The following is a 22,383-nucleotide window of genomic DNA, read 5'->3' as shown; positions in this document are numbered from 1 at the left end:
ATTACAAATTAACTGAAAAATTGTGTCAACACATAGTCTTAAATGATGACCATAACAAACATTTTTAAAAATTCACAAACACCCAAATAGAAAAGAAAGACAACCTAAATTTGGTCATATTTATAAGAAAAACATATTTAAACCTAAAAAGTATTTAAATTCTAATGGATTATATTTTTTTCTAAAGACTTAAATATATTTTTACCACCTGAAAAATAAATGAATTTTGATTTTAGTTCTTATATAAAAAAATTAGATTCCCTCTCTCAAAAAATTAAAATTTTGTTAACAAAATACTTGATAGGGACTAATATCAAATGAATAAAATTTATTAGGGACAAAAATAAAATTCTCTAATTTATTAGAGACTAAAATCAAATATTAAAGGCTAAAATATAAATATTTTGTTTTATTAGAGACACGATGTAAAAAAAATTAAAGATCTAAAATAAAATTTGTTAATTTATCAACAACGTAAAATATATTTTTAGTGTATTAAATATTACAGTTTTCATTGTGTCCAATGAAGGAATAGGTATTGTATTTCTTATCTTAGACAAAAGTCAATACCTTTAGGGTATTGTATTTCTTATCTTAGACAATGTAATATACGGATTAAATATACGGATCAAACGATACCTTTAGGGATACAAAGATCAAACCTTTAGGGATACAAATATCAAACTTTTGTGTAACAAAATTATTCTTGTGTTGTAATTGTTACTGGAGTAGAAGTGTAAGGTAAAGTCTTACATCGGGTACAAGTGAAAAAATAACTTATGACTTTCAAGTTATTAATACAACACTCTAACCAATTAAGTTAATGAGTCAATTATGTTATAAAATAAATAATGTTGTTATACATAACACTAAAATTTATAATGTATATTTAATGCGCATGTAAATTTAAATAATAAATTTTGTGACAATTAATTTTGATATAAATCATACGAATTATTTAATCCGTATATTTTTTTACAATTAATTTTTAACAAATGTGAGGTATAGTCTCACATCGGGTAAAAGTAAAAAAGTTAAGTGCCATATAAGTAGGAAAAAGATCTATAAACTAAGATTTTGGATTAAAGTATGATGCCAAATTCTCTTAACTAGTTAAAAATATTAAAAAAATAAGACATTAGAAAATAAAAGAAATTTTCATAAATAAAACTATTATTAATTATTTACTTTTGTCTCGTAATATTATAACATTTTATAAATTTATCATAGAAAATGAAAGTAATTTTTCATTTTGAGGGAGTTTATAATTTGCAATATAACGATATACTTTTCCTAACATATCAAAGTTTGATAGGGACAAAGCAATATAAGAATTAAGTGGATTACCTATAATTTGCAATATAACGATATACTTTTGCCAACTTTTTTATGCTTTTATGCGTTCTTGGATGCTAAGGACACATAGGGGTCTCTATATTATGAGGATGAGTGAAAAAGTGTGAAAAATTATGAGAGAATGATAGCCTTGAAAGAATCCAAGAATGACTGAGAGAAAATAAACATTTTCTATATACCCCACATCAAAGAGTCAGAGAATGAATGGATAGGAACATATGAAAAAAAATAAAAGACGTTGTTCTGAGTCTTTCATCCCCATGAATCTCAGTGTCACCTAACAAAATTTGAATTAGAACAAATCAAATAATAGTGTCGAGTCATTTCTCTCCTTGAGGCTTCCTAGAGGCACCTTACTTTTATCTATTTCGAATTCATTGACTAATGATTTAATTGAGTATCATTTTTTATAGATAAAATTATAAATTTAATTTTTTTATTTATTTCAAAATTTGATTTTGATTTTCTAATAATTTAATTTATGAATTTAATCTCTCAAAAATAACAAGATTCTAAAAAATTAAGGAACTAAATTCATCAATTAAATTATAGAAAGATCAAATTTACAATTTTAAGACTAATAAGAAGATCAAATTTATAATTTTTTTCTTTTTCTATTATTATTATTAAATTGATCCCAGGTCTTTATATTCTTACAAAAATTTTAGTTAGGTCTTTTAACTCTTTTTCAACTGCATCCTTTTATTTAATTGTCGTTATAAAAAATTAATCATAAATACTTAATTAAAAGTAATGACAATGGACTAATATTTTTGAAGTGTGTTATAAATACAATTGAATCAAATGTGAAAGTTTTTTCTTTTTTTTTTTACAAAATTTTACGCTTTCAGCAAGTCAATTAAACTTAATTGTGCTTACTGCCCGATGAAAAAATATAGGTTGTGTGCAAAATTCTTATTATCCTTGTTGGGTTAAACCTAACACTAGGTTTTCAAATAATATCGGTTCTGAGGTCTGTTTCTTTTTCAATTGGTAAAATTTTATACTCAAAAGGTCATTGTTTTGGTACAGATTTCTTGTGTTCAAATCCAGCTTTTGCTTCCACGGTCAACCGAGCTATCGATGCTACAGGTTGGTGGACGAAGATCTCTTTTATGGTTAACATGGTGAAATGATCCAAGTTTGAGAGTTGGAGGAAATGAAAGTTCAACATATATAATATCATGGTTAAAATAAAAAGAGTTTTATATTTTTTTCCTTAAACTTTTATAGATTTATGCTTTTAGTTCATAATTTAAATTTTGACAGATCATAATTCTTTAACTTTTTTTATTATTATTTTTAGACTTTGCTATCAAATACTAGATGATGTAATAATATCGATATTAATTATCAAGGATTATGATAGAAGTATATGTTTTTAATTCTTCACCAACTAATCAAACATCATCAATTGATGTAAACAAATGAGAGTAAAAATATAATTTATAAAAAAAATTATATATATTTTATCTTAACTTTTTTATACCTTAACAAATCATTAGATTATTAATGTCATTGTTATATCATTTAGTTAGGGACTAGAGGCGGTAAAAAAAAAGGTGCTGACACTTTAAATGATCAAAATTTAGATTAAGAATTAAAAACAAAAATTCAAAAAAATTACAAAAAAAAGTATTAAACCCAAATAAAAATTTATAGGACACGAGCCATGGACTACATTAATTAAACTACTTAAAATTAAGCAACTATAAATAACGTTGACTCCACAACGTTAGACAATTCCCCTCCGGCTGTGATCGTGCGATGTGCTAACCATAATCAATCATGTTTTCTTGAATGTATATTAAATATTAAATATAAATCAGCATGGAAAAAAAATAAAATAAAATATAAATTAGTCACCTAATCATTCAAAAAAGTTAGCCGTTATAAAAAGTGGCGGATCCAAAAAAAAAAAATTCAGTCACAACAAAAAATAATCTAATATTTTCTCTAATAAAAAGTTATATAAGTTTTATTAAAAATGACAAAGAAAGTTGAAAAAAGTAAAACTTAAAGTGACTAAAATTAGTATCAATTTATTTTTTCTTTTATCTTTTACAACTATTTACATTCATCTTATTAAAAAATATTTTGTGATCTATTTTTTATGAGGACAAAAAATATTTATTCAATATATTCAAGTAAAAAAAATTTACTTTGTTGGAGCAATTATCCTTCATATGGATCCACCACTGTCATATATATATATATATATATATATATATATATATATATATACTTTAATATTTAATTTAAATTTTACAAAAAAACATTGAACAAATTGGTCATTGTAAAAAACATTCAACAAATTGGTCATCTTTATTAACTTGGTTAATTACATTATTTTTGTCACCATGACATTGGTGGTTAATTATATTATAACAGACAAATGTAACTTAATGAAACTAAATTAAGAATCACTTGAACCAATAATTTATTGGTGGTTAATTATATTATAATATGCTAATGTAACTTCACTTTTTTCATGCCTTCTTTGAAAAATGTCTCCCGAGTATACAAAGTTACAAAAATCACTCGAGCTACGTGAGTCATCTTAAATAAATATTTAAGGGTGTATTTGATTAACTAAAAAGTAAGAATTTGGACAACATAAAAATATTTGTCCAACGTTAGATTTAAAAAATGAATGAGGGACCGTACAAAATAAAGTATGATGAACCGGAAAAATACCTAAAAGCTTGTAACTCACTAAACCTCATACAACTTTTTATCTAGTGACTAATAAAAGTAAAAATAAAATATTATTCCTATTTTCTGACTTTTCATTATCTCACTTTTTTTTTCATGTGCCTCCTTCTCTAAACCTTTCTCTCCAAATGTCGCACCTTGACCGCCAATGAGGGTTGTATGACCTACTGTTATTTTCTTTTTGCTCATTATTTCTTTCTTTTCATTGTTAATTTATTCAAATGTTTTCATAGTCATTTTCCTTCTTGTCACTATGTTTTTTTTTCTTTTGGCCAACTCTAGTGAGGTCATGTCGTGCCACTGCCGCCATCATCGTGATCCTATGGCGGCCTCGAGCCACCAAGCCCTGCTCCTGCTAGCGTTAGGGGCCGCACCTCCTCGATGGAGGTGTGATGAGGACATGACCAAGAGCAAAGGCAATGATCCACTTGAAGGACTTGGAAGACCTATGACAAGGGCTAGAGCAAGAAAAGCCAAGGAAATTCTTCAACAAGTGTTGTCCATACTATTTGAATACAAGCCCAAGTTTCAAGGAGAAAAGTCAAAGGTTGTGAGTTGTACCATGACCCAAATGGAGGAGGACTAAATGACACAACTTTGTCTCAATTTTAGAGTGTTTAATTTGTCTAAATAATGGTCCAATCCTTGTAAAGTTGGCTGACCAAAAATATATTTTGGGTTAATCAACTAAAACGGCTTTAGTTTGGTTTAGTTCAAGTTGTAATAAGGGCCCAATTGGCAACCTAGGCATAAGCCTTTTGGGAGACCAAATGGTGGCAGACTTGATGGCTGTTGGGGTGACTTTTGGTTGCCACAATTTCAGTTACACTCAACTATTAAGTTCTTTTAATTCCCTAGGTTAGTGGCATTAAGTTCTTTTAATTCTAGGTTAGTGGATCATTACTAAAATCTGATGTAAAGCTTCTATATAAGCTGAACTATTTTATCAATAAACACAAGTTGAGTTTTATTCAGAAAATTAGAGTTTATCTCTTTTATCTTAGTGAGAGTGATTCTCCTAAGTTCTTGAGTGATTCAAGAACACCCTGGGTATATCAAAGGACTTCCACAACCTTTGTGTGTTGCCCTCGCTGGAAAGAGTGATTCTTTCCTTCCTTTCATCTTCAACCTTGTTCTTTCAAATCACAATTCCAGAAAATCGACTTCTGCCTAGAATTATCTCGTGGTCATAACTCCCGTTTTACGCACTCAAATTAAGTGATTCTTGAGCCTAAATTGAATTTCAAAACGAGATCTTTTACCTCGTTTTGGAATCACCTCATTTAGAGCCCTGTAGCTTGAGTTATTCCCATTTCTATATTTCTGTCCAGCCACCACTTAACATACGCTTTATCATCTCATTCTTCCATTTTATGCCAAGAACCACCTTATTAAGGCCCAAGAAATTTGCCACCGCCCAACCCTTAAATCTTGTCAATCTTCCATCATTTCCTTAATCAATTTCCACATTTTTCATCAAGGTTTAATCCTAGACGATCCTAAGTCAGCCTTTGTGCAATGAAGGTTCGTATCAAGGTGTCTCTCCTTTGTTGTTCTGTCAAGGTGATGTTAATGCACCTAGGGTTTTATAATAAAATTTATATCATTTTGTCCAATGCATAAGCACATCAAACAAGATACAATACAAAATTACTTCTACTGTGTATCGACCACCAAACAACGTAGAGTATAAAAAGTTATCCAGTGTCTTAGTTACTTATTTAGAACTATTCTGTCTGTCCTATCTTTTTAGTAAATCAAATGCACCTAAGTAACATAAATGATATATCTTCCAACAATGAATGTTTGAAACCGTTAGAAACAACGTTCAAACTTCAAAGTCTTTTTTTTCCACGTTCAACTGCAATTGGAAAGTGAGATAATACATGGCGAACTCACGTACGTTGTTGCTATTATGGGGGGGGGGGGGGGGGGGTAAAAAGAATGAAAACAAAAATAGAGGTGCAACAATGTCACATGAAATGCTCCAAGTCACACTTGTTTTTTATAATGAAACCAAAAGGGTCATTGAATAATTAATACACAGATGACAAGGAACACATCACATGCAGGTGTCAACTGATAGCTTCAATGGTTTATTTTTAAACTAACGGCTATAATATATCAGCCCTGCACTTCATCTCTCTCAGTTTGTGCACGTGTTTATAAAAAGAATCAGTAAATAGATTAATATATAACTTATCATAGTTTTCCTAAAAAAAATAAAAATATAACTTATCATAGTTTGCGCGTTTGAGATAAAGTATATGGCATCACTCAAATGGCAAATTCATGTAAGCCCGTAAAAGCAAAATATTGGTACATACTACATCCAAACTTCCCATTTGCAGCATAAAACAACGTCATAATGTAAATGTTCTTCACCAAATTTTGCCATTTTGGAAGTGCACCAAGTGATAAACTAGCTTTTGCCCACGGTTGTTTTAATGCATAAAACATACTGAGAACGTTGAAGAAGGTAATTGACATGTCATTTGAATCAAGGATCAGAGAAAATTGATGGAAGATAACATATAATCCCTAAAACTTTCAGGAAAGTTGCGGCTATTTCACCATTGACAGTAACCGGTACTATTAACATACACATGAAAATAGCTAACTTCCCATACTCAGAAAAGAAGAATTTCCACTAACAAAGGATGAAGTATCATTCGCACTCAAACGAATTGTACACAGCCTTTGCTATTTTTGCTTCGACTTTTTTGAGGACCTTCCGCTTTCCACCTTTCTCTGTGCAGCTTCAAATTCCTCTTCAGAGGGTTCTGGCATTTGACCCCCACCATACTTTGAAATTAGAGATGAGAACATAGAATCAAAGCGGTCTTTCCTCTCATGTTTGCGTTGTGATATGATAGCATACAGATCTTTTTCTGGTTGCTTATTTGATGATCTGTAGAAGATTTAAACATGAGTATTCCTAAATTATAGCATAACTAAACAACCAAGCCCGACTGATAAACTTACTTTGCCTGCCTTCTTAAGGGACTAGTTGGTGGCTTGATTTCTGATATTTTCTTTGCCCATTTCTTGTAGGCTTTTGTTTCCTTTAGTTCTCCTACATATATGAACAGAGGAAATTAGGCATCAAGGAAATTGTTGAACAACCCAAGTAATATGCTGAATCTCTCTGCTAAAAGTAAAAATAACTGCATGGTCTCCCATTATGTTATCAACTTTGAGAAACGAGATCTATCCCATATATTCAAAACTCTATACAAAACTTTTGTAACAGTGAAACCTACATCTAGATCAAATGTCTGCGTGAAATTTGGGGCAAGAAGAGATAGTGATATTCTTACCAGCAGCTATAACCTCATCAATAATATCCTTGAATCGGTGAGAGTCAAGTTTAGGATCTGAACAAAGCATTGAACAGAATAGCCTGCAAAGGGAATATCAAACTGAAATTCTGTATCCAATAAAAGGTTCTTCCTCATCACAATGTTTTTACCTGTTCATATTACCCTTGCACTTCTTGTACAGATCAATCAAATCATTTTTCTCAGAGTCAGACCCCCTATAGTTTGCTTCAAACTCCTCAATATCAGCTTCAGTGACCTATTAGCATATATTACAATATATCAGCTACACAGATGACAAGTATACCATAAGGCATTGGGAGAAAAAGGGATCATGTTACCTTCTTGTACATTGCTCTGAAATATTCTTTAAGATTCTGAACAACATCCCCTGCAAGCTCCTGATTTAAAGAAATAAGTAAGCAACTGAATTGTAAATGTCCAGGACAATGCTAAAGTATCCTGAAATTCTAATCTTTCATTTTGTTGTGCTGTTGTACAGTGAAATTGTTAATAGTAAGAATAGTTTCCTGACTCCAATGTGAGTTAATAGACATAAAGATAAACCATGTATCCAGACATTGTAAATTACAAATCAAGTATAATATGGCTTTACTTAAACACTTACAGCATCATCAACACAACCAGTCTGATCATAAACAGCCCGTTTTTCTTCATCCCCAAGAATAGCGATAACGTTTTGCAATTGCTGAAACTTTGCTTTAGCTTCCTGTAAAAGATGATCAATTACAACCGCAAACATCTATAACTTTAATAAATCAATTAGAGGACAACAGGAAACACTAGACAAAAAACCTCATCGCCGGGGTTCTTATCAGGATGCAGCCTCAATGCCAACTTGTAGTATGCCTTCTTTATTTCCTGTTGAGATGCTGTTTTCTCCACACCAAGAACCTAAGAGAAATAACAAGCAACGGGTCACTATTCAACACATCCTTGTTCAAACATCACCATGCCATGTAGCACCAAGAATAGAACACCAATCAGATGAACACCCATGAGCTTCAGTGTGCCAAATGCAAAAGAGACTAGGAAACATTGGAAATACTGATTTCTCCTTTGGTAAAAGTGATAACAGAGGGAAGAGGGGAGGAGCAAACTGAACTAATAAACATGGTTGTGTGGCTGTGGTCCTTAAATTCTTGTAACAAAGGAAATCAGTGCAATTATTTTTCAAGGAGTGCTAGTAACATGCTCTCCAATTTACTCCCTACTATTGGTTAAAATTTATTGACAACAACAAAAATCGTAAACAAGACTTCTAATACTCTCCTTACTATTCGCTAAATTTTATTAAAACTGCAAAGTCATAAGCGGGACTCATTAAATAAGGAGTGAAACCCACAAAATAATGATTTCCAACAACTTTCAGCAATTAACAGCGTGTTCAAAAGAATGTGTTAAAAAAGTGTATTGTTAGCATTCCTCTTATTTTTATTGGTTCCTAGTATATCCCCCACCCAAGAAGTAAGAGACTAATGTCCAACGATACGGTCAGGACCACAATCACATCCCTTAGAACCCAAGGTTCTTTCACTCTGACCAACATTGGCGAAATCAATCTAATTCGGCGTAGGGGACTTTAGGGATATACAAATACATAAGCTCGGCATATAACTTCTTCACTACCTATAAGAGAGAGATGTTATGATGTTTTTCAACTTACAACATTATGTTCATTCATTCACTCCAAACACTTATTATGTTACACATTACTCCCAACAATGTGAAAGTATAGAATATGAATCCTAACAAACAATACCCCAAGAGTTAAAAACTGAATCAAGAGAAGATTAAGTGACTAATTATAAAAAGAAAAGAAAATTGGCTACTTACATAAACTGAATTATACTTTTACACACCGAAAGCTACCCAATCAGAAAAAATGGCAAAAAAAAGCGATTTGGTAACGGGGTATGACTTATAATAGAGATTATTTCCAAAAGCGGGTACAAATTAAAATTGAAGAGAAACGTAGTTTAAGGATTAAGATAATGTAAAGTACCTGGTAGAGAGTGTGTTCGTTTTGATCGAAAGGGTTGGTGTCAGATTCGATTTCCTCGTCTTCGGAAACCCTACTTCTCTTCTTCTTCCCCATTTTTTTTTTCTAATTCAGTGATATATTAGTTTTGCTTATAGGTTGGTTTGATTTAAATCAATTTTATGGGTGTAAATAATAGAGATAAATTTAAAGGGAAAATGAAAGGGATTTGCTCGTCAATTTGTTCCCGCCATTCTCTTCTGCTGTCAATCTTTTCCCGCTGTCATGCTCTGCTGCGGACTGGTTTATAATTAAAGGTATAGTTTTTTAGACTTAAATATGTTTTTATTGTTGTAAGTTAGTGATTTTTTTTTTCATTTCTTTGTAACTTTTTTTAATCTTATTTTCTGTTAAGATATTTTGTTGATTTTAATTTTGTAAGTTTACCTTTTTCTAATTTTGATTTTTGTATATGCTAATTTATGGGACTATAAGTAAAAAAATAAAAATAGAATCTTATAGTTAGAGGGTTAAAATTGAAAAAATAAATACAAACTTAAAAGAATTAAAAATAAAAAAATATTTTATAGGAATCAAAATTGAATAAACTCACTAACACATACTAAAATTAGAAAAATGAATGTTTAAAGATTAAAAATATTTTATCCGTAACCATTGAATATCGAATTATTTATAACCACTCACGTATCTTAATGAATTAAATACTTGATTTAATTTAATTAGGATATACTTATATTTTCACACTTTCTTTCATAAAATTAAAATGATTCGTTTCAGAAAATAATTTAAGTAAAACGATTTCGTAATTACTATATTATTGTATCACAATATTAATATTAAATACATATAATATTTATTACAAGAACTCTTTATATATATATATATATATATATATATATATATATATATATATATATATATATATATATATATATATATATATATATGGCTTTAATTAAATGACTTATTTCATCTACATATAGAATTATTAACAATACAAATTTTACCGTGACTTACCATTTGCGTCAAAAATGTGGAAAGTATCTGTAAATTGGGAAGAAAAAAAGTTAAATTTTAATTTTAGTCTCATTATTTTAAAAAAAAAAATTCAACTATGGTCCTTCTCTTTTTATTTTAACGATTTTAGTCCATTTATTTTAACGTTGTCTGGTTAATAGAAAGATTAGCTAGTGAGATGTATTAAAATAAAAGGATGGAAATTATAGATCAGAGGTTACATATTGATGACTATATAATTTCATAGTTACTAGGTGTTTTTTGTTGGTGTTGAGAGGAGCTTCACTAATACAACAAGACATGAAAATATTAAAAGATATTTTATGTCAAAACAATTTTCATGTCAAAAATATTATGTTTGATGGCAATATTTTAAGATGGGTAGTATTTAGTTGAAAAGTAGATGCAAGATATATAGGGGAAAGTTAGGAAAAACATAATTCGTGAAAACTAGTCTCTTTTATTGGAACCAGCCTCTATTAATCATTACCTCCGATATTTGATTCAAGGCAAATTATTACAATTGAAGTTGAAATTCCCCAATACAACAGTTCCCTTATGGCATCAATGTAAAACGAAAAATAACAAAAAACACTTAACAATATGTAGAAGAAAACGTGAAAAAAAAGACACTTAAAAAGAAATTTATGGTCGTCTAATAAAAATATCCAACTCCAATTAAATGTCGATGCAAAGAACATAATAGAGGGGAAAAAACCCTTAAAATAGTAAAATGTGCATATATATATATATATATATAAAACACAATTATCATGAAAATAAAATATCATTTCATGATAAGATAAAACCTTTAAATAATATAATCATCTAACTTCTACATTTTGCCTTACTTGCATAGCACAAAATATAAGAAATAAAATAACTAAAGTTTTTCTTCTTCTAATTCAAACGCTTGTATTTAATGAGCCTGGTCACGATGAAGTTATGCACGGGTGAACAAACAAGTGAACCTATTGTTACCCATAGTATCAAGTAACAAAAATTTCGTAATTTTTTTAATGGTGATATAAAAAAAAAGGGTTTTTTCACTCTCTCATTCCCCGTTTTGGAGGAACACATCCTTGACCCTACTTCCATGACGTTCATGTGCCATTTTATGAGATTCTTCCGTTGACTCATGGCACAACCTCTTCGGCGACAAGTTCACTTGCGTGTTCATGTGCAACACCATTGTTTAGGGTGTAAGCTGAATCATCAAACTCAACCTCGACTAGATGGATTAGTGTGTTTGATGACTCAACTCACACATTAAACAATGGATCTGAAGGAGCAAGCCAAGTCAACACACATGGATTTGAAGATGTTTGGAAGAATTGTTGTGATTTGACAACTACAAAATGTGTGTATTGTTGGATTGGATCACTGTGTTGTACAATTGGATCCGAAGACAACAAATTCACTTATCGCAAACAAAGTTACTAATGAAACGCACCGTTTAAATAAAGGAAAGAGAAAGAAAATAATAATATAATAATATAATAAAACCCACTCCCCTGCAGTTTTTTTTAAAACTCCCGAGAGCTCCCCATTTCTGAAAAACTTCTTTTCTTTTCTTCTTACAGCAGCCCACACCCCTCTTAACCTCATCTCTTCCTTCCCCAAAACTTTAATCTTTCGATCTCTCACTCATATCCTCCCATGATTCCGAAATTTATAAGCTTTTTACACCTTTGGGTGTTTCCAAGCATGAGGAGGTGACGGGAAAAAAGGGGAAGATACTACGCGTTTTCTAGGTTTTTCTGTTTGATCTCTTTAAGGTAAATGTTTATGACCCATTATGTTAGATGAGTATATTATAGCACTGATTAATCATGGGCTGTGAGAAAAAGAGTAAGAAGCTAAGTGTTAGAGATTATTGTGATTTTCTCAAAACCCTAGGTTTGCTAATTGGGGATTTTGTCTAATCCCTTGTTCTATTATTTGAATGCTTAGGTTTTGTGGAAAATATAGCGGTTGACCCTCCTAACAGCGGTAGAAGTCAGTGATTGCATTGTTTAGGTGAGTAGCTAATATACTTAGCGATTTTCTCAAAGTTCATTTAAAGAAAAGCAAGTATACTTCCGAACATATATATATTTTTGGTGAGCTTTGAAAGTTATTTTGAGATCTTGATAATGGATAAGGATGAATGTTGAACTGTTTGTTTAATTTTATTTATGTTGAGTTCATGAATGATATGTGCCGTTTGCTACAACGAAGAAATAATATAGCCTATGGGATGATTTCTCATAGTATAATGATATATGCCGTTTGCTACAACGAAGAGATAATGTAGCCTATGGGATGATTTCTCATAGTATAATGATATATGTCGTTTGCTACAACGAAGAGATAATGTAGCCTATGAGATGATTTCTCATAGTATAATGATATATGCCGTTTGCTACAACGAAGAGATAATGTAGCCTATGGGATAATTTCTCATAGTGTAATGATATATGCCGTTTGCTACAACGAAGAGATAATGTAGCCTATGAGTTGATCCCTCATAGTACAATGATATATGCCGTTTGCTACAACGAAGAGATAATGTAGCCTATGAGTTAAATTCTCATAGTATATTTATATGTTCCGTTCGCTGCAACGAAGAGATAATGCAGCCTACGAGCTAAATGCCGTAGTTATATAATTATCGTTCACCACAACGAAGAGATAATGTGGTCTATGTGCACATAGTAGAATAAATACTTGATTATTTAAATTAATTATGTTGAATACTAGATTATGAGATGTTCTGAAATGTATATTCTTTGCGTACAGTGATTTTTAAAAGCAAGTCTATTTTCGTTCATTGCTTTCAAAAATGTTATTTTAATATCTTTTGGGAAATGGAAAGATTCATGTTAAATGGTGCTCTCTTTAATGTATGCTTAGTATATTATGCTCTCACTAAGTCCTTGTGACTTACCCCTTACTTTACTTCTTTTCTCAGATACCCAGTAGTGGAGTAACCGATTTCATGGGATTCGCTGACACACCCAGGAACTTGATTATCTTTTTGGTAGGTCCCCATTGTGTCAAATGGATATTTTGGTTGTAACTCCAGTATAATGCAGCTATAGGGACCAGGGTAGTACTAGATTTAGAGGGGACTCCTTTATTTTGGAAATGTAAATGACTCTCCTTTATAGATATGATGATGATGCACTTGTGATGTTTTGAGACACTTGATGATTAGTGGTTATAATCCACTTTGTTATTAAATGGATGAGATGAGATACCAGTACATGAAATTGTCTATATATATATATATATATATATATATATTGTGTTCTTTACAGGTTAGGTTGTATAGGATAGACTGACTAGACTAAGGAAGACATAGTCTGTGCGTCGGTCATGGCCAAGAGTGGGTCGTGACAACTAATATGATAATAATGAATTTCACTTATCGCAATAGTGACACATTCTTTAGGGTCCATATCAGATGTCACAACCATTATGAGACTCAAACAAGTGAAGACAACAAATCTTTGTTCCGGTGAAAATAAAAAAAACCTAATTAATATTTTAATTATGTTTAAATATTTCTTTTTTTCTACATATTATTTATTTGGATGGTTAATTTTGTGTACATGTTGTTGGACACATGATATGTTTGGATTTATAAACTTAACAGTGTTAAGGGATGGTGTTAGTGTAATGAATAATAAAATGATAGAGGCTTTTCTGTAGTGTAAAAAAAAAGGAGATAGATATGAAATTAGAGTAAAATTGAAAAAGTATTAATGCAATTTTCTCAAAAAATTATAAAATTTTATTATTAAATAATATTGCTGGTCATAACCTTGTGTAGCAGGTAAAATCTACTTGTTTATTATAGCAAGTAAAATTTAATTGTTCATCGTGCTTCAATTTTAAACTACTCCACCGTAACTATACCCATAATTAACATGCACTTCAAAGCATAAAATACGGTAACAAGTAACAACAGTCTAATGCGATGAAAGATGATGGGAAAAAAATGCAACACAAAGAACATCCACCCAAAATAAAATGCGACTTAAAGAACATAATCCAAGAAAAAGGCCTGACCTCTGAATACGATGAGCGATCATGAAAATGCGATGAAAGATGATGGGAAAAAAAATGAAACACAAAGAACATCCACCCAAAATAAAATGCGACGTAAAGAACGTAATCCAACAAAAAAGTCTAACCTCTAAATGCGATAAAAGATTATGGAAATGCTATGAAAGATCATGGGAAAAAAATTCAACATAAAGAACATCCACTCAAAATAAAATGCGACGTAAAGAACGTAATCCAAGAAAAAAGCCTAACCTCTTAATGTGATCAAAGATGGTATTGGACGGTGGGGCAAAAAGCACTCAAAGAAAACTGTCGAAACAAAAAAAAAAAAAAATCAAATTAAGAAAGAAAGAAACGAAACACTTCAAAGAAATACGAAACAAGAGAAAATCATATAAGAAAGTTTTTTTTTTTCTTTCTTTCTTTTTTCTGGTCTAGTTCGAATGAACAAATTAATAGAAGAATACAACTTACTCAGTTAGAAGAGCAAGGAATGACGAGAAAGAAAGTTTTTTTTTTTTTTGACAGCCAGAAAGAAAGTTGAGAACAAATTATCGTGCTATATATCTTACTGGTTAGATTTAATTTGAAGTAAAAATGGAATTAAATAAACTCATCTTGAATAATCAAATAGAATTTAGATCATTATCTTACTCCAAAACTTTATCATTAATGTTATAATTATCACAATGTAACATCTTTAGTTTCTCATTCATATTATTTATGTGTAAAATTAAAATTTTATATTTTTTAATTAAAATTATAATAAAAATTTAAAATATTTAAATCTTAACAATTATATTTTTAATTCACTTTAAGTAAATAGTCATTATAAAAAAAACAAACTTTAGGTAAATAGTTTCCATTTATTTCACAACTTCTTAGTATAATACTTTAAATATTTTTCCAACATTTTCATTATAATTTTTAATTAAAAATTATAGATAAAGAGTATAAATTTTAATTAAAAGTTATAAATAAAAATTATAAAATTAAAATGACAACCATATATATTTTTCCTAAGGTGAATAAAGAATATAATGATTAAAAAATAATTATTAAGGATTTTAATATTTTATTACATATATATTTATGTATTTAAGTGTAATTTTAATTATTAACTTTTAACTAACAATTATAAAATTTTAATTTTACATATAAATCACACGAAGAAAAATTAAAGATGATGCATTAAATGTTATTGTCATAGCATTAATGATAGAGTTTTAGAATAAGACAACGGTCTAAATTCTATTGGTTATTCGAGAAAATAATTCCATTTTTACCTGGGTTCAATTAGACAAACCTTTAATTTGATTATTTGTTACATCATGAGAAATAAGAGAAGCCCTTCTGACCTAACCTTCTCTGCTTCCTCTCTCGATCGACGCTCTCCTCCGGTCACTTCGTCTTGCTAACAAGTTTGTCATGTTCTTCGCAAAAAGAAATTGTTTCATTCTTGAGACGCACAACGAGGTCGTTGAGCTCACGCTTGAGAGTAGAAACCTCATAGTCCCTCGCACTTGAGAGGAGGAAAGAGGAGGCTAAGGTTTCACTCTACATGTCGCAAGTTCTGTTAGCTCTTTGTGGTTTAAAGCATTTGACAAGGATTGTTTTTCATATATAGCAAAGTATATCAGAAGTTGTGGGAAGGAGGAAATCTCACCTCGTCGCCGTCGCGAAGAGTTGTGAGTGAGAGCGAGATCGAGACTAACACCGATAATGAGAGCGAGAGTGAGACTGAGAATGAGGAGTGCAAGTGCCGTGGGAGTGAGAGTGAGTAAGGGAGTAAGTTTGCAATGTCGAGGGTTTGGGTGCCAAAGTTTAGTATAAAAGACCCAACAATAATGGTTTTTAAATAAAATTGTTTTATTGGGATTATGAAATTGTGATTGAGATTATGTGTAAGTGACAAACATTTATTATGTAATGAATTGTGAAATACACGGGTGTTGAGATGTTGTATGTATTGAGTTGTGAGCTATGAATTATGCAATCACACAACTGTAAGACCCTTTAAGGGTGACAAGTTAATGCGCGATGAGTTGTGATGGGTTCCACAGTGGAAACTTGATGAGTTTAATCACTTGAGACACGATGAGTTAAAATAATTTTGGAAAATAATTGAGATTTTGAAAACAATTGAGTAGTTGTGTGTATTGCATAATTCATAGGTAGAGTCTGTGTGTTAAAATATTTTATGGGTTGGACCTTGTTGAATATCTTTTGGGGTTTCTAAATTAGATTTGTATGCATCATTACTAAATATTTTTTCCTTGTTTTAGAAGTTAACAGACATAGACTAGACTAGGCTGTCACATAGACTAGGCTAGGCTGTCTTTTCCCCCTTTCTCTCTCTTATGCTTTGTACTCTATAAATTGTAAGCTGAAACATGAATATCAAGAGTTATGTGAGTGAAATTTCCTCACACTTAAATTCAAGTTGGTATCAGAGCGGGTCCGGCCATCATCGTCGCCGCCGCCGACCACCGTCCGCCGCCTCCGGCCACCGCTCGCCGCCTCCGACCACTGTCTGCCGCACTCCGGTCGCCGAAATCTCGCCGGATTTTTTTTTTTGGGGTCAAAATGGCTACTTCTTGTCCTGTTTTTTCATTTTCTGGAACCCCAACCATTGCAACTGCCAAGCTCAACTGGAAAAATTATTTGTCGTGGTCTGCTTCAGTTGAGTTGTGGTTTCTTGGTCAAGGGTACGACCACCTAGAGAAAAACATCAATGTTGTTCCAAACGACAAGAAACTTGAATGGGAGAAGGTAGATTACCAACTATGTGCTGTTCTGTGGCAATCGGTCGAGTCAGATGTTTTGGAAATTCTCAGATCTTTTAAAACATGTCATCTTTTTTGGAAGAAGACCCAAGAGATCTTCGCCAACAATATTCAAAGCCTATTTGATGCGATTGTGAAAGTTACAGCTCTCAAGCAATCTAACCATGACATGATTGCACATATGGGTAAAGCTCGGGCAGCAGTAGAAGAACTGAGAAGGTTTCTTGTGGCTGATTCATTGGAAGAGGTGAATAGGAAACTGGACAAGTTCTACATGGTCCTTATCTTGAGGGGTCTACACTCAGATTTTGATAATGTACGTGATCAGGTCCTAGTTGGAGATCAAGTCCCATCGATGGATTCTCTCATTACTAGGCTTCTCCGTGTACCTCATGCGTTGAAGGATGAAAATCTCACTGATGCTGTGGAAACATCAGCCATGGTGGCACCTCGTGGGAGAGGGGGAGGCCGTAACAGTAGAGGAGGTCGCAATGGAAGAAGTGGACGTTCTCAATGCACATATTGCAAGAGGATGGGCCACACTCAAGAAAATTGTTACTCTTTGCATGGCTTCCCTGACAAAGTGGCACAGGTATCCAAGTCAGAAAAATCTGACTCTAAGTTTTCTGATGAGGAATACCAAGAGTATTTGAAGCTCAAGTCCGAGAAATCCAGCAATCAAGCATCATCTTCATCAGTACCATGTTCCTCAACAGCATGTGTTTCTCAATCAATTGGAAGTCCTATCCCTTGGATACTTGACTCAGGTGCCTCTGATCATATCTCTGGTAACAAGTCCTCCTTTTCATCTATTTTCTTTCCAAAGATTCCTCACCTTGTTACTATAGCCAATGGGTCCAAAGTTGCGTCTTAAGGAAGTGGTCAAGTTTCATTATCTCCTTCATTGAAATTAAATTCTATATTATTTGTTCCTCAGTGTCCATATAATCTAATCTCATTAAGTCAGTTGACTCGCTCATTTTCAGTAACCTTTACCGCTAATTCCTTTGTTATTCAGGAGCATGGGACAGGTCGACTGATTGGAGAAGGACGTGAATCACGAGGACTGTATTATTTATAATCCAGCTCTCCGATATCTTGTTTTGCATATTCAAAATCCAAACTTTTGCATGATCGTCTGGGTCACCCAAGTTTATCCAAGCTGAAAATAATGGTTCCTAGTCTTAAAAACCTTCAAGTCTTAGACTGTGAGTCTTGTCAACTAGGAAAACATGTTAGGTCATCATTTCCTCAAACTGTACAGAGATGTGATTCGGCTTTTTCTACCATTCATTCTGATATTTGGGGACCAAGTCGTGTTACATCTTTTGGTTTTCGATATTTTGTAACCTTCATTGATGAATTCTCCAGATGTACTTGGGTTTATTTAATGAAAGATAGATCTGAACTTTTGCCCATATTTAAGTCGTTTTGCAATGAGATTGAAAATCAATTTGGAAAAACAATCAAGATTTTCAGAAGTGATAATGCAAAGGAATATTTCTCTCATGATCTTTCCTCTTTTTTATCCTCAAAAGGTATCCTACACCAGTCCACATGTCCTCATACACCTCAACAAAATGGCATAGCTGAAAGGAAAAATCGTCACCTTCTTGAAGCTGCTCGTTCCCTAATGTTAAATTCTAATGTTCCTACACATCACTGGGGAGACGTAGTGCTTACTGCATGCTTCTTAATTAATAGGATGCCTTCTTCTTCTCTTGAAAACCAAATTCCTCACTCAATTATCTTTCCTCATGACCCATTGTTTCATGTCTCTCCTAGAGTGTTTGGTTGTACTTGTTTTGTCCATGATCTTTCCCCTGGTTAAGACAAACTTTCAGCTAAGTCAGTAAAATGTGTCTTTTTGGGTTATTCTCGTCTTCAAAAGGGTTACAAATGCTACTTTCCAATCACAAGATGATATTATATGTCTGTAGATGTAACCTTCTTTGAAGACACACCTTTCTTCTTAGCCTCTGTAGATCATTCTTCTTCTCTCCAGGAAGTACTGCCAATTCCTTGTCCTCTAGGTAACTCTGACCAAAATGTCAATGAAGTCCCATCTTCTCTACCAAATTCAATTGAAGTTGTCTCTCCACCTCTGCTTACATATCATCACAGGACACGGCCAGCTGATTCTACAGTACCTGAAGCCTCCCCTCGTGATTCTCATCCTTCTCCAACTAGTCCTCCAACCATGGATCCTGCTTCCTCACCTGTCTCTCATCACTCTGAGTCAGACTGACCCATTGCCATCCGAAAAGGTACTCGATCCACTCGCAACCCTCATCCTATTTATAACTTTTTGAGTTACCATCGCTTGTCTCCTTCATATTCTTCCTTTGTTTTCTGTTTATCCTCACACCATGTTCCTTCTAATGTTCATGAGGCACTTAGTCATCCTGGATGGCGACAGGCTATGATTGATGAAATGCAGGCCCTTGAAAATAATGGTACTTGGGAACTTGTTTCTCTTCCACCTGGCAAGAAGACTGTGGGTTGTAGATGGGTCTATGTAGTTAAAGTGGGGCCTAATGGTGAGGTTGATCGGCTTAAGGCTCGATTGGTAGCTAAAGGCTATACTCAGATTTATGGCCTTGATTATTGTGACACCTTTTCTCCTGTGGCTAAAATCACCACTGTTCGTCTGTTTCTTGCTATGGCAGCCATGCGTCATTGGCCTCTTCATCAGCTTGACATTAAGAATGCTTTCCTCCATGGCGATCTTGAGGAGGAGATTTATATGGAGCAACCTCCTGGGTTTGTTGCTCAGGGGGAGTATGGTCTTGTTTGTAAGTTGCGTCGATCTCTCTATGGGTTGAAGCAATCCCCTTGGGCTTGGTTTGGTAAATTCAGTCATATTGTTCAACTTTTTGGGTTGAAACGAAGTGAGGCTGATCGTTCTGTTTTTTATTGTCATTCATCCCCTGGGAAATGTGTTTATTTGATAGTATACGTTGATGATATAGTGATTACAGGGAATGCTGCTACTAAGATTGTTCAGCTAAAGGAGCACTTATTCAGTCATTTCCAGACCAAAGACCTGGGACATTTGAAGTACTTCCTTGGTATTGAGGTGGCTCAGTCAGGAGATGGTGTTGTGATCTCTCAGAGGAAGTACGCCCTTAACATTTTGGAGGAAACAAGCATGCAGAATTGTAGACCTGTTGATAGCCCTATGGATCCAAATCTGAAGCTCTTGGCAGATCAGAGTGAAATGTGTCCTGATCCCGAGAGATATATAAGACTTGTGGGAAAACTCATTTATCTCACCATTACAAGACCTGATATTTCCTTTGCTGTTGGAGTGGTGAGCCAATTTATGCAAAATCCTCGTGTTGATCATTGGAATGCTGTTATGCGTATTCTTAGATACATTAAGAGAGCTTTAGGACAAGGATTACTTTATGAAGACAAAGGTAATACACAAGTATCTGGGTATTGTGATGCAGATTGGGCTGGTTGTCCTATGGATAGGAGATCCACATCCGAATATTGTGTTTCCATTGGAGGGAATGCTATCTCTTGGAAGAGCAAGAAGCACACTGTTGTTGCCCGGTCCAGTGCAGAGGCTGAATATAGATCTATGGCCATGGCTACATGTGAACTTATGTGGATCAAACAACTACTTCAAGAATTGAGATTCTGTGAAGTTGGCCAGATGAAGTTATATTGTGATAACCAAGCCCCTCTCCATATTGCTTCAAATCCAGTCTTTCATGAGAGAACCAAACACATAGAAATTGACTGTCATTTCATTCGGGAGAAGCTATTGTCCAAAGAAATTATCACTGAGTTCATTAGCTCTAATGGTCAGCTAGCAGATATTTTGACTAAGTCATTGTGAGGACCTAGGATTCAGTCTATTTGTTCCAAGCTTGGTGCATATGATCTATATGCTCCAGCTTGAGGGGGAGTGTTGAATATCTTTTGGGGTTTCTAAATTAGATTTGTATGCATCATTACTAAATATTTTTTCCTTGTTTTAGAAGTTAGCAGACATAGACTAGACTAGGCTGTCACATAGACTAGGCTAGGCTGTCTTTTCCCCCTTTCTCTCTCTTATGCTTTGTACTCTATAAATTGTAAGATGAAACATGAATATCAAAAGTTATGTGAGTGAAATTTCCTCACACTTAAATTCAAGTGACCTGAATCAGGAGGCAGAGACCCTGATGGACTCCTCAGAGTCTAGGCCTTGGGGGTAAATACACTTGATTTGAGTGCTCCTTTAAACTTGTGTTGATCCCACATGGTTGGAGAATTCTTGCAAAACAGAGTGACCCTGATTGGTCTCCCTATGATTTCACTTAGTGAGAGTGACTTGACTTACCCATTGTGAGGCATGTCTCCTCATGTACTCCTAGGTGCCTGACAAGGTTTTTCACTGAAAATGGTATCACATTGCATGTAGGTTTGAGTCTAGTGTATCTGTTGCATAACACTTGTGTTTGACTTTCATTAAGTTAACAATTGCAGTTTGATTTTATTTTTTGGAGTGTATGAACTTGAATGAGTGGGAATAATGTGTTTGATTTTGTGAAGGGGTGTTGTTTATGTAAATTCAGCTCTAAGCATTATATGTTTCACATGCTCTAGTGTTTTATTATATACGAATGTGATAATTCATTTTCAGTGTGTGTTTGTGTTTGGGATGAATGTCATTTTGTTCAGGTGAGCCTACATATGACGAGTTCCATGCTAGAGATGGAGAGACTTAGTCTGTGTCAAAGAAATGCTCTGATAAATGTGACATCGGGGCATAGGGTTTTATTTCATATGTTATGAATTATATAGTTGTTTTATATTTTTCGCTTTAGTGTGACTTCTTTTCATTCAGAATGGGCGGCCTTGTTTTGAGCCAAGGTGATTTTATCATTATTGGAACAAGTTCTATTATGATTTCACTAAGTGAATGTGAACCTTTTACCCTTTTGAAATGTTTTTATTTAAATGTTTTTTTAAAATTTTAATTAATTATGCATTCTTATTCCTTTTATTATTAATATATATGTGTGGGATAGAGGGTGTCACATTTAGTGGTATTAGAGCAGGTCGGACCTTTCGACCATGTGTCTTATGATCTTTCTATGTTTCTTTGTGTACTCTG

General features: G+C 33.0%; 2 protein-coding genes and 1 long non-coding RNA gene across 3 annotated transcripts; 2 read left to right on the top strand and 1 right to left on the bottom strand.

Annotated features, from left to right (window-relative positions):
- Nucleotides 1–6,565: 6,565 nt before the first annotated feature.
- LOC100781463 (chaperone protein dnaJ 6) lies at nt 6,566–9,708 on the bottom strand. Its single transcript, XM_003519014.5, has 8 exons — nt 9,418–9,708; nt 8,208–8,306; nt 8,020–8,121; nt 7,733–7,792; nt 7,544–7,650; nt 7,392–7,474; nt 7,057–7,147; nt 6,566–6,982 (listed from the first exon to the last, which is right to left on the bottom strand). The coding sequence occupies exons 1-8, from the start codon at nt 9,508–9,510 to the stop codon at nt 6,775–6,777; spliced, it is 843 nt and encodes a 280-aa protein (XP_003519062.1). The 5' UTR covers nt 9,511–9,708; the 3' UTR covers nt 6,566–6,774.
- A 2,273-nt stretch (nt 9,709–11,981) lies between these two features.
- Nucleotides 11,982–13,678, top strand: LOC102668265 (uncharacterized). Its single transcript, XR_413204.4, has 3 exons — nt 11,982–12,209; nt 12,385–12,450; nt 13,385–13,678. It is a non-coding gene; the product is annotated as an uncharacterized lncRNA (long non-coding RNA).
- Nucleotides 13,679–15,815: 2,137 nt separating this feature from the next.
- On the top strand, nt 15,816–21,120 carry LOC121174244 (uncharacterized). Its single transcript, XM_041013015.1, has 5 exons — nt 15,816–15,892; nt 16,112–16,260; nt 16,928–17,529; nt 19,651–19,788; nt 20,359–21,120. The coding sequence occupies exons 1-5, from the start codon at nt 15,816–15,818 to the stop codon at nt 21,118–21,120; spliced, it is 1,728 nt and encodes a 575-aa protein (XP_040868949.1).
- Nucleotides 21,121–22,383: the final 1,263 nt, after the last annotated feature.

This window comes from Glycine max, chromosome 2 (genome assembly GCF_000004515.6).
Source record: "Glycine max cultivar Williams 82 chromosome 2, Glycine_max_v4.0, whole genome shotgun sequence".
Classification (NCBI taxonomy): domain Eukaryota; kingdom Viridiplantae; phylum Streptophyta; class Magnoliopsida; order Fabales; family Fabaceae; genus Glycine; species Glycine max.
Note: the sequence above shows the minus strand (reverse complement) of the source record. Positions and strands in the feature narration are given on the sequence as shown.

What these genes read in the sequence shown, in the direction of transcription:
- LOC100781463 (XM_003519014.5), bottom strand. Translation starts at nt 9,510, where the DNA reads ATGGGGAAGAAGAAGAGAAGTAGGGTTTCCGAAGACGAGGAAATCGAA. An exon ending in ACGAACACACTCTCTACCAG is followed by an intron (nt 8,307 to 9,417) that starts GTACTTTACATT and finishes TATTTCTCTTAG; the next exon opens with GTTCTTGGTGTGGAGAAAAC. An exon ending in TGCAAGGGTAATATGAACAG is followed by an intron (nt 7,475 to 7,543) that starts GTAAAAACATTG and finishes TTCCCTTTGCAG; the next exon opens with GCTATTCTGTTCAATGCTTT.
- LOC121174244 (XM_041013015.1), top strand. Translation starts at nt 15,816, where the DNA reads ATGAGAAATAAGAGAAGCCCTTCTGACCTAACCTTCTCTGCTTCCTCT. An exon ending in CGCTCTCCTCCGGTCACTTC is followed by an intron (nt 15,893 to 16,111) that starts GTCTTGCTAACA and finishes TTTCATATATAG; the next exon opens with CAAAGTATATCAGAAGTTGT. An exon ending in CAAGTGCCGTGGGAGTGAGA is followed by an intron (nt 16,261 to 16,927) that starts GTGAGTAAGGGA and finishes CTTAAATTCAAG; the next exon opens with TTGGTATCAGAGCGGGTCCG.